The sequence below is a fragment of the Danaus plexippus genome, chromosome 8 (genome assembly GCF_018135715.1).
Source record: "Danaus plexippus chromosome 8, MEX_DaPlex, whole genome shotgun sequence".
NCBI lineage: Eukaryota > Metazoa > Arthropoda > Insecta > Lepidoptera > Nymphalidae > Danaus > Danaus plexippus.
Window position 1 is genome coordinate 4,824,011 of NC_083542.1, and position 12,651 is coordinate 4,836,661.

Here is a 12,651-nt window from a genome sequence, read left to right on the forward strand (position 1 = left end):
TATTATAAGGGTATTAAAAATAAAACATATTTTGCAACATCAATAGTATATTTTCACTTCATATTAAACTATACAGGAATGTAATAATGGTCCGCGAAAGCATGCTTACAACTTATAATATCATTAAAAATATCTAATCAGTAATATATCATAAACATTTTAAAAATCTAATTCAATTGGTGTGACATCAAATTACATTTAAACTTATAGTCCTATGTTTAGACCACCTACACGATTCACTATTCAGCTATACATTAATATTTTAATTGTTAAATACAATTATTGATAAAAAGTTTTTTTGACGTCAATTCTCCAAACTAATCTAACTGTCATCTTAAATCCAATATGGCGGACGGCCATTAATCTTTGAAAGGAATTATGTTAATTCTAGTCTTCTTGATTGAAAAAGATACAAATTAAAAAAAAATAATTATAACTATATTTTTTTTAAATATTTCATAATCGTCTGTTATATGTATAGTCGAAAATGATAATAATTACATATGAAACATCACAGAATGAAGCCAATATCTGAAGAATAAAGAGCAAAAGCAATCAAATGCGATGACGCTATATATTACAAGTTAAGTACTAAAATGTTTAGACAACCATTTCTAGGAACAATTCATTCGACAAATAAAAATATATCATTTAAGAATTCACAATTTCTTAAAATATTAACCAATTTTTATAAAAGGATTCGATGACGTTTATATTCCAGTACCATTTTTGTTGGGAAATATTTTTCTGTCGCGACATACAGGCTACAGCACAAAATATTATACCGAATCACCAAAAAAGTTTTATTTTAATTATTTTTATATAGATTACTGCGTCGACAACTACTTACGTCACACCACACCACACTGAGTATTTATAAATTGGTGTTAAGCATTTCAAGTCACATTTATGAGTTGTTTTAAAATTAATTTAATATAAACCTCATTAACAACGATCCTTACAAATCAATATCACATACAAGCCAACGAATAAAGCCAGCCAATTATTATTGTGTACGTAATTACTGTGTGCTTAGTAGAAGCTTACATTAGTATGATAAAAACCGAACGCTTTAAGGTCTGATGATTTATATATAAAAACATATATAATCGCTAAGCTGAATATGCAAACTTCTACTATTGCACTGGGTTGCCATTAATATATTTTAATTTTATCAGATAATTTCCTTTCTCATTTCTACCTACCTATTAATTTTAAAAATCCAAAAATGGCGTCGTCCCTTTAGTAAAATGTATCGTATTATGGTCGAAATCTAATAATCTAACAATTATAACATACAAGTAAAATTTCCGATAGATAACAAAAAGTTTAAGGCTATAGAAAATATAAATATACCAACATGACAGTTACAATAACTGTCAACGATAAGAAATAAAAGAATTTATTTCTCAAAACATTCTTGAAAAGCATAGATCCAAAAATATATGTCATCTATATATTGGCAACAGATTAAATAATTTAGGAGATCAAATGTAAGTATTCAGCAACGAATACTCGGAATATTTTATTGAGATTGTCTATGGTGTTGAAGTCTAGTGCTGTCATGTCGTCGCGTTCCGTGTGCCAGACGCTGGGGAACGGGTTCGGAATGATGTGAAGCACGTCCACGTCTGAGATATGAGCTCATATTAATACAATATACGTCATAATTACAAAAACAAACAAAAAATATTACGAGGGTGACATGGGCTCTCATTACTCGTACGACTTGGGTAATGAGAGCTATTGTTTATTTTTGCAAAATCATTATTGTACCTATATATATATATATAATAATTAAATTTAATAATTAAAAAGATATAGGAGGTTTAATTGATGTGTTATGAATGTTGTCTATTAATATACATTTTAGTTTTTACTTACAAGAGTGAGTATGTTAAAAGCAAAGACAATATAAATGTTATATTTATGGATGTTTGGAACGGATATCCACGACCGTTACGCGAAGAATGCTAACTATTAAAAAAAAAATAGGCATTATCTATGAATAATCTATTACTGTTTACTGTCACTTCCCGCGTAAACAGGAATAGGCTCGATATGAGAACGTCTGTAATACAAGTTATTGCCTGCGGTTTTGGCAGCATATTAAAAACCTTTTGAGTTTCGTTCGATTGTGAAAAGATCTCTCAATCAAATCTTAAAGGGGTGATAGAGTAACTATCGTAGAACACTGCCGATTTGATTAAAAAAGTAATTTTGAAAAATCGGCTCTATGTGAAGGAGAAATAGCGTAACCAACGTATACCTAGTCGAATTGAGAAATTCCTCCTTTTTGAAGTCCATTAAAAAGTAGCCAAAGTTACTCCTTATGACATCAACTATCTACGAGTGACATTCCCTTTGGGATTAACATACGTACAGACAGACAACAATTTAAAAAATTGCAGTTTTTATGTAAGTAACGTATAACATTCAAATGCGTGTAATTAACAGCTGCTAATTTGAAATTACAAACGGACGCTTCAAATTCATTTACTACTATTGATTAAAATCTCTCAATAATGGTTGCCATGCTGCTAATATTTATATTCCAAATGATTTTCTATTCTCACAGGGAGACTTTAAATCTATATCTTTGTAAAAGATGTATCTAACGATTAAAATCTTTCGAAATAAGACGACAACATCAATTATTCCAGACGAAGGGAGTGAATAGAAAATTAATATAAAAATGTTCTTTATATCTTTGCTCGTTAATTATAAGTACTTGAGGAAACGAAGATAATAAAGATGATATGAAATTATAGTGACTGCGATAATGTTTGATTTAATCTACTCCAAACGAATTTACTGGAAAACTTTATTTGTGTATTTTCTTTTAAATTAATCCTTAGCAGATACAGTAATAAGCTAACTCATAAAATTAAAGAGTTAAAGCAATTTTTTTTTTTTTTGTAAATCTTTACACGGAATAAAAATTATTTGAAATGGAATTAGCATGTCCTAGACCTTATCACTAATAACATTTAATATTTAATGAGCTGGAAATAAAATAAGGTTTTGGCGAATGAGGTTTTATATTAATTAAAAAAGGTTTTAAGCACTCACCTCTCCTTAAAAACGGTATATGATCGTCTTCGATGACGGCGTTAGAGCTTGATAATCTGAAATATGTTTGTTCAGCCTTCCCTCTGGAGTAAGCTGAGAATTGTGATAGTTCAGCGAGTCTTTGTTCAGCGCTCGCTAAACGGATGTACCATTTTTCGGTGGATTTGAAATAGCTATAGAACGCCGGATCCGGCGTACCGAGGAGGTCTAATAACATCAGAACATCCTAAAAAAATACTTTCTTATAATAACTAATGGAGACGGATTGTCATTAATCAGTTTAGAAATATTATTTTCTTTTTTTTTTTCAGTTTCAATAGCTAAAGAATAATTTGAATCCATTAAACAGATACATTTTTTTTTATTTCATAAATTTTCGCACGTAATTGTATCAACGTAAATATATGAATGGAAAAAAAGAAAAGCTGTCTATTTTTAGTTTGACAATTCACAACGGTGGCGGGAGATTTACCAAGGAGGTTTGTTAATATAAATGACAAATATGTACATTTTCGCATTTATTAAAACCATACTGTTCTTGCTCTAAGCTTGCTTTATGGATTCATCTCTAAAATTGCTTTATATTTCAAAAATATTATACAAAATCAATAAAAAAAAGATACAGAAATTCCAATCCGCTGAAATTAAAAAAAAGGGAACCAAAAGTTTTTATATACCGAACATACGAATTAAATAAAATAAAAAATAATAATTTATAATCTATCATTACCTAACTACATGTCAATTGTAAGCAATGGTGATAAGTTGTGATCTTTACGACCTACGGACGCTACACGACTGTTCGTACACAATATCGACATATTTGTCTTTTTTTTTTCTAAGAAATTATTTTAAACGAGTACATTAAAATTAAACGGGGAAAACCTCTACATATTTTCCCCATTTCGTTGTTTGTTAACTTTGTCAAATGCCCGTATTAATAGCAAACCTCAAGCTTAAGGTATTTTTATATATACTTCGTATTTTTAAAATTCGAATTGACTAATTAAAATGGTAACATTATTGAATTAATCTATGTACCTACATATTTTTTTATAACTAAGATTAATTTTGCATTCAATCCCAATCGTTAATCCCAATGATTTTAATTAATCAAAAACTTCTAAATTTAAATTATTATCAGATGTTTTTTTTTCAAAAACTTTGCAAAGCAGTAACAGATATATGAATTTGATTTAAAAAATAAATAATTAATATCGCCGTATAACGTCAGGGACGTGTCTAATTAAGTTTTTGTCAATATTTTCAAAATTATAATCAATTATATACATATAAATAAAATTTCCATAGCATCTTTATGAACCATATAAAAAAATATTTAATTTTGTATTTTTTTTTTATTTGAATGAATTAAGATTTTATAACCCCAAACCTTGGTTCGTACTTTTTTTAATTTCACTCCATAGTTATGATAAAGTTATTATATTAAACCTTTTGTGAAATATATAAAGTTGTTTATAATATCGCGTTTAATGCATTCTCGTTTACTTATATACAATATATATGTATAGTTAATAATGTCTCACCAGTCTCTGTAGGTGATTGGCGCCATCTTTGTAAGGTGTTCCGTGCCACATTTTGGCTAAATGCCTTGCTCCGTATATAGAATCCTTTGGACCCCATTGTCTGAAGGCCTCCTCGCCGTCGAAGAATATGAACATAAGACTCGGAGACGAATTCTTCTTACTCTCCAATTGTTTGGACATCACAGCGGCCATGTTCAATAACATCGCGCAAGGCACAGCTGAATCAGTCGCTCCTGGTATAATTGGATATATTAGCTTATAATGACTTAATTTATCAAGCTTCGCTTAATGCCACAGATGTAGCAGAATTAAGCTGTCTGTTACGTAATTAGGGTCTTTGACATTATGATACTTTGCGCTATATTTATGTTAAGTTTGATTAAAATCCGATCAAATGATTTTCTTTATGGAGAAAGGTATGTCCATAAATCCTTGAATTGGTGGAATTAACCAACTGACTGTTTTGTACTTTATAAGTGAAAGGTGAATATCTCGCGTTGTAAAATACATTCGTTTTTGAACTCAACAATAATATCTAATCACAAAAATTTCGTAACTTTACCACTTACTAAAGCTATAACAAAGATTGACATTTAGCTAAAAAATATATATTATTACGTCGTATACGAAACTCGATAAGTTGTATTTATCGATTTTTATCTATTTTTTTATTTCCTATTATGGCAACAATAAACATATACAACCTGTGTTTGTGATGATAAGGCTCAAAAGGACTCGTATCCAGAGCCGTATAAACATTTACAAAAAAAAAAAAAATCACCTGTGTTTTTGTTCATCAAAAGTAGCATAGATTATATAATAAGTTACAAAGAGAATTTTTTTCAAAATGGAACACAATTAATTGTTACTTACCAATGAAGACATGTTCCCTCGTGTATTTACTGTCATAATGGCAGGCGAGTACTAGATATCTGTCGGCATTAGGATTTAATGTCGCGATTATATTTCTGAAGTTCAGTGTCCCGAATACAGGCGTGTGATCGGGAAAAATATTCTCTTGGACATCCCAGCCGAGGTTTTTCATCTCGTTCGATATATAATTACCTACTTTTTCGTGGTTAATAGTACCAACAACTCGCGGTATTAATATTTGGTTCAACACTTTCTTGAAGTGTTCCCTATTTGACATCTGTGCTATTTCCTTTATATTTGCATCTGTAAGCTCTTGCGCTTCATGAAATTTCTGAAAAAAAAAACCGTATTTTATACCAGGAGACCATTGCTATATTTAAAGCAGATGCACTTAATACATTTTATGTACGAGGCCTATAATTATGGATACGTATGAGAAACAGGACAAAATCCCGTAGGATATTTGCGCTTCGACCAAAAACCAGACATATTTATGTATTCGCGTATTATAAAGAGCGCTGTGATAATAGAGTTGGTTCCTTGGGAAACCAACATCCCCAAAGACTATGTCATCAAGGTCAACAAATATTACGAGCTCACTAGGAATAGGTAAATCATAGATCTGTACGCGTTATAAGTGGGAGCGAGAGGTATAACAACTAAATCTCTCTACAACATACTATAAGACTTGGACCTGTCCATATCTAACATTAATTTATCCTTGAAACGTACTTGGAAGGCAGCCCTAGAAAGTTCTTTTCAAATTTCGTTAGGTAGAGAGAGCAGGTTGGACGGTGGAGATAACCATTTAAAGCGCGTTAGATAGGGGCCCCTTAAACCTACACCTCTCACTGCAACGCTATGGACCCGGCACCCGCACGGTGAATCCATGGAATCTTAATAAGTTTCGTCTCATCTTTATAAATAAAATGTTACAAAATGATCTTTTTTGTTTTACATGTAAATTTATTTATAGCTTATCTTACCTTGAATATATTGAATAATAATAGGTAAAAGATATACGTATATTATTAATTTGACGTACGTAACAATTTCATGCGTATTAATATTGACCAATAAATTGCATCGGATTCACCGTAACGAATAATAATTATAATGTTTTACGTGATGACGTACGTCGATTGTCCACTATACGTGATCAGGACGTAATAACGTAAAACGCATCGGTTTTCAAAGCATTTTCTATTAAAATACAAAGACAGGCGACATTTAATTGTGACATTGAGATTAAACCTTGCACTGTGAAAGTCTCTACTAATGTCATCAATGTTAAGACATATGTTCTGTTTAATAATATATATATATATAATAAATAAGTACTTATAGGAAGCAAAAAAATATTTAAGTCACTTTTTATTTATATGTACAAAAATAATAGTTTCTAGTTAACATTTAAAATATTTGAAAACTCCTGTTTGACATCATTTCAAAGGTCTATTAAAGTTGTAGTGTGAGATAATATATATAAAATATCTGAATGTATGTGCTCAGAAATATGGCAAGTATATATATTTTAATGCTATGTCTTCATACGCACAACAATCATGGGATATTTTGCAAAACATCAATGTTTTTATTTTTTGGATGCTAGTCTAATATAAATATTTCATAATAATTTATTCAATGGAAACTTGAATACAAAACATTTGAAAGTTGTCACATTGGCTGCGCACAATTTTATGTCATAACAATGTTATTGTATACAGTAAAGTTATTACTGGATGATATTTCATGGAAGGTCTAACATGCATTTGTATGAATACAGTCTTTGTAGTTGATACATAATGGAATGTAGTACACCAATATTATCAACATTTTAAAACTGTGTTTTAAAATATGGCAACACAATAAAATTGTCTCAGATTATTTTGCATTAAAAAAAATTAAATATATCATAGATAGTAATTAGCAAAAAAAAAAACTTAAAAATAATTGTGTAAGCTTTTGATATAATGAAACTAAAAATATGAATAATATGAAGTAGGATATTTGGACTGTTTATCCATCATCTATGATTAACTTTAAAACAATTTTGTATGTCAATAGTTGAAAGTAATTATAATTAAACTTTCATAATTACTTTTGAAACACTATATAAAAATAAAATATTCCAGACAAAAACTTAATAGCTGAAGCTGAGATATGAGCTCAAAAACAAGAATTTTAAGAACATAAAGTTAGAAAAACTTTAATTCAATAAAAACTTAAACTACTTACCTTCTCTTGATAGAATTTTAGAGGTGTATCTGTATTAACAAATGATAAACTAATCACAGTTAGCACTAAATTTCTTATGACATTTGCCATATTGTCTTATGCAAATGGTAACTTATCTCTTAAAACATATGTTTAAATATTATTTTCAACTTTATAATACTTGTACGTGTCTAACGTACTATCAACCCGACCGAATTCATTCAGGTTTTAACCTTTTTGCTTCACCTCTCACCCCGTTCCTCTTTACGTAGACGTTGACAGTGACATTAGTGTTGTCATATTGAGGTACGTTTAATGTAATAAATTTTAGATTATTAATATTTTTATATAATCGCAATATTATACTAGCCGGTTGAATTCAAATTTGTTAAGGTCACAAATACTTATATAAAAAAAAATACTTTAACATAAAATTAAATGAGACGAAGACTAAACTTATAAGCACTACAAAAATTCATCATGCGGATTTCGGGTCCATCGCGTTGCAGGGGGAGATGCTTTAACCGTGCCTGAAAGTCGCGACCCAGTTGTAGGTTTAATGCACCCCTATCTAACGCTCCGTAAACGCTCAACTCCGTCGTCCAAGCTCCTCTATCTTTGCCTAACCAAATTTGAAATGAACCTATTAAGGCTGCATTTGAAGTATATTCCAAGTACGAATTCATGTTATTTCTGGACAGGCCCAGTAGGTTGTAAAGGGATTAAACTGCTCTACCTCTCGCTTCCACTTCTATCATGTACAAATTTACGACAAACCTATTCTTAGCAAGATCGTCAGTAAACACGTAATACTTCTTGACAATGATGGCATGGTCTTTAGGGATGTTGATTTCCAAAGGAAATGAAAGTCCTATTAACACAAAATGCTTCAAAATTAGCGAATACAGAAATTTCCGGTCTGGACACTAACACGCAAATATCCTCTGGGCTTTTATAGTGTTTCTCATACGTATTCATCAATATAGTCCAATCTACTATTACCCTCCCGAAAACGGAGTAGAATAGCTAATATAGCAACACTAAAATCAAAGATTAAGGAAAGAAAATGTCAATTATTTGAAAGAATTTCTCATCTTCTAGTGCACATAAATTTTTTGTAAAATATTCAGTGTTGGCCCTTTTCTATTTTCATGTTTTATAGGGTTATAAAATTTTTGTTAAAAATATTTATTGTCCTTTGAAAAGTTATTTTAAGAATGACTAAGCCCATCTGTTTATATTACTCTCTGTAACAATTTCAAACAGTGACGTCATATTTGACGTAAAGTAACGGCTTGGCCCACATTAATATTGCAAGAAGTAAGACATTGGGTGGAGGATACCCCCGGAATATTTAAGCCCTCTACGCGTTCTACCCACGTAGAAACCGAACAATCTTAAATTTCAATAATTCTCATGAAACTTGTTCTTTTAAGTAATTTATACACACCTACAACATTTTGACTTATTTTTTAAGACAGCGCCTGAACTTATAATTTCTTTTATATGCAGGAAACATTATTATTTAATATTTATCGATAAAATCCAAACTAATTTCATTATCTTATTTATTAATATACCTATAAAAATGCATGGAAAGCAAATAATCATGAAGGTAATCGTCAACACGTCAAATACGAGTAAAGATAATGACGTAGTCATGTATTATTTGGATATAGGATATGAAATATGTACTCATGGGAAATATCCAAAAATTATTATAAACATACGACTCTCTGAGGGTCACTCCCTCGAGAAATATACGTATATATCAAATAAATATAGTAGATTATATAATTGTTAATTAACATATGACTAAAAAAATGCTTTGCTTGAAGTATGATAAAAAGAAGTCATGTATAAAAGATTTTACGTAAGAAAAGGGTGTTAAAAACATAAAAAATTCGGACAATCATATTTCTTTTATGAAGGCTTATAAATAAATGTATATCTTGGGAACACCAGCTCGTAAACAATAATAATATAAAAATTATAATGTTTCTTTTCTCTCTATAGGTACATAACTATACAATCAAAGTATATTTCTGTAGTAGAATAAAATTATGCTTGAAATCTTATACTGTATAACTAATTATAATCTTGTAAATAAATTGATTGATCTAGATAAAATTATAACCTATACAACCTCCAAACAATGTAAACCGTTATCATTTCTAAATCATTTAACAAAAGCTATATAGGGTCAATTTAAAATAAATAATGGAATGCAAAAAATAAATATATTAAAAACATCACTAACACTGAAATATTGTGTGAATATACAAAAAATAATTAACTATTAATTTTACCGTACACAGTGTATCATACAAAATTTGGGTAGCTTGTAAAAATTTTTTTATTTCTAAATTATTGTCAACTGAATTTTAACTGAGTTTTGTTACTAGATATTTATTGCATACATGTTATAAATTATAAGAAACTTTTGAACATATCGGTTTGAATTTTGTTTACCAAACTTAACACTAGTTTTAGTGGAGACTGGAGAGCATGAAGATTATTATAATTTTTGTTATTATGCATTGAATCTATTTGAATGCTTAGTACGAGATAACATCGACAACATTAACCAAGACCGAAAAGAGTTAAATCTTTGTAACAAAAGATTTACGTTTTGCAACATCTTAATACATTCTATACCTAAATTAATTGACGATGGATGGAAATTGAGTGGTAATAGTAATGGGTGTAATGGCAACATTTACACTAGAGTTCAAAACTTAAATTTTAACTGTGATATTCTTACCATAAGTTTACATTGTCACACTGCATATGGAGTTATGACTTGTGCAGGTGAGTAAAAAACTGGAAACGCATCGCACATAGTGTGGCGATGAGATTGTAACATTACTATTGGAGATCACTATTATTTACCAAGGAGAACAGAAAAATAAATGTCAAAATAATCATAAGACTATTTTTCGTAGGTGTTATTGTAATTAATTCTTAATTCATAGAGCAAAAATAGAAGTAGACTAGAACGATTTAAAAATAACATCTGTATATTTTAACCGCACACGTATTTTAATCGAGATATTAAATTCTTGGTAACTTTTACTCACGTTCCTATAACTAGCTTGCTAACAGGATAAGCTAAATAAAGTGAAGGGTGGGATTCCCATTACATATGTTCTGATTCTTTATACCCACAACGTATCAGGTGGATTCCCAAGATAAAGACATTCCAGGAAATCACGTATCTTTACACTTCATATATTAGTGTAATAATAAAAAATATATCCTTTTTTACTTTCCTACCATATTTTTGAGATATTTCCTTACGGGTTTAAGCATATATAATTTCTTAAAGACAAAAGTTTTTTCCTGCATTATTTGAACTTTCATAAATAATGTTCTAACTGACTTTCAAACGATTCACTAGTTCTTTGTCGTAACCGATAGTACGTCTTAATCTGTGCTGAGTGATGTGGAGTTGAGATTTTCCAATTACTTTTATACGCATTGATTTCGGATAAAAGCGACTCGAAAATACTACCTCGCCTTCGCCACAAAATATCTCAATGGAACTGACATCTACGAATATCCGCAAAAAAATATGATTACTTGGTGACCAATATGCTCTTCTCACTCCGTCTGGTCCTCCGCGATCAATGCTTATGTACTCGTGTTCTGCTGAATAGCCTATCGTAAAAGTACCATAATTCCACTCAAATACTAGTCCGGTATCGTATAACATGGAAGACGAATTAACTAACAACTCAAAAGATTTCGCTCCGGCCTGAAAAGATTCTTCAGGATAATACCACGCGTTTTCCATTATTTCCACTCTCAATTCCTCCATTTCACTGATAGGCGTCATTAGTATGCGTCCCCTTTTGTTTAAACGGACTTCTCTTATGATCGTCAACATGCTCGCCCATCCTGATGTCGATTCAATGAAGTCACTCTCCCACATTCCCAGCCACGCGATCAAGATTCTCCGCCCGTCACTGGCAAGCAAAGTCTTTGCTCCATAAAAGTCATGGCCGAAATCTAACTGATAAAAAGTCGCTATAGATACTTCCAGATCCTCAAACTTTCCTTTCATATAGTTAAAAGTCCCCACAACGTATCCTGTCTGGTACAAATTCCTGAACCTGAATCCATCAGCTTCTATTCCTTGAACTGATATGATAAGTACATGTTGACCATCCAATTCAAATATATCGGGATTCTCCCACATATGACCCATATCTCCATATGATTTTACAAATGTCCCATTGAGTTTCCAATTAAAGATATCCGTCGATGAATATAAAAGCAATTCTCCAAATCTTTCCCTAGATGAAGTTCCAACGACCATGTACCAGAGGTTACGAAACCTCCAGACCTTCGGATTTCTAAAGTCTCCAACTCCATTCGGTGACTGTCTTATAATAGGATTGTATATATATTTCTTAAAGATAATCCCGTCTCCACTTGTAGCTATATTTTGTGTTTGGAACACTTCGTTCGAAGAGGCAAGATGACCGGTGTAAAACAGAGTTAGGAAGTTATTAATAACGAGGGCTGATCCGGATAAGCAGCCATTTCGGTCGTATACGTCCTTCGGCATCACTGCTGATGGATAGTGGGTCCAATCTATGAGATTCTTGCTGACCACATGACCCCAACTCATGTGGCCCCATGCTCCATTGTAAGGATGGTATTGAAAAAATATATGATATTGCCGCTTGAAGAAAGCAATTCCAGTGGGATTGCTGATCCATCCCTCCGGAGACGTTATATGGTATATCGGTCGATATTTCTTCTTGGTTGTAAGTCTCCGATGTATGACGATGGAATCCATCTGTTCATGGCTGTCCTGAACAGCGGTAACAGCATAAAAACAAGAAAATAAAACTATAAAGTCCATCGGTACACGAGCTGGTTAACGAACTGATCAAAGAAACTGATTTCAACCTAATGTTTTGATTAATATCAC

At 31.0% G+C, this 12,651-nt stretch overlaps 2 protein-coding genes across 2 annotated transcripts; both read right to left on the minus strand.

Annotated features, from left to right (window-relative positions):
* Nucleotides 1-29: 29 nt before the first annotated feature.
* LOC116774575 (glutaminyl-peptide cyclotransferase-like) lies at nt 30-7,966 on the minus strand. Its single transcript, XM_032667299.2, has 5 exons — nt 7,731-7,966; nt 5,493-5,823; nt 4,620-4,852; nt 3,073-3,298; nt 30-1,631 (listed from the first exon to the last, which is right to left on the minus strand). Exons 1-5 carry the CDS (start codon nt 7,818-7,820, stop codon nt 1,480-1,482), a joined length of 1,032 nt encoding a protein of 343 aa, XP_032523190.1. The 5' UTR covers nt 7,821-7,966; the 3' UTR covers nt 30-1,479.
* A 2,137-nt stretch (nt 7,967-10,103) lies between these two features.
* Nucleotides 10,104-12,533, minus strand: LOC116774937 (raffinose invertase-like). The gene has a single exon (XM_032667729.2). The coding sequence runs from the start codon at nt 12,514-12,516 to the stop codon at nt 11,083-11,085; it is 1,434 nt and encodes a 477-aa protein (XP_032523620.2). The 5' UTR covers nt 12,517-12,533; the 3' UTR covers nt 10,104-11,082.
* Between the last annotated feature and the right edge of the window lie 118 nt (nt 12,534-12,651).

Coding starts and splice junctions, on each gene's coding strand:
- LOC116774575 (XM_032667299.2), bottom strand. CDS start 7,820: ATGGCAAATGTCATAAGAAATTTAGTGCTAACTGTGATTAGTTTATCA. Junction 5,824..7,730: donor TAAAATTCTATCAAGAGAAG/GTAAGTAGTTTA, acceptor TTTTTTTTTCAG/AAATTTCATGAAGCGCAAGA. Junction 3,299..4,619: donor CCAATCACCTACAGAGACTG/GTGAGACATTAT, acceptor GTATTTTTTTAG/GATGTTCTGATGTTATTAGA.
- LOC116774937 (XM_032667729.2), bottom strand. CDS start 12,516: ATGGATTCCATCGTCATACATCGGAGACTTACAACCAAGAAGAAATAT.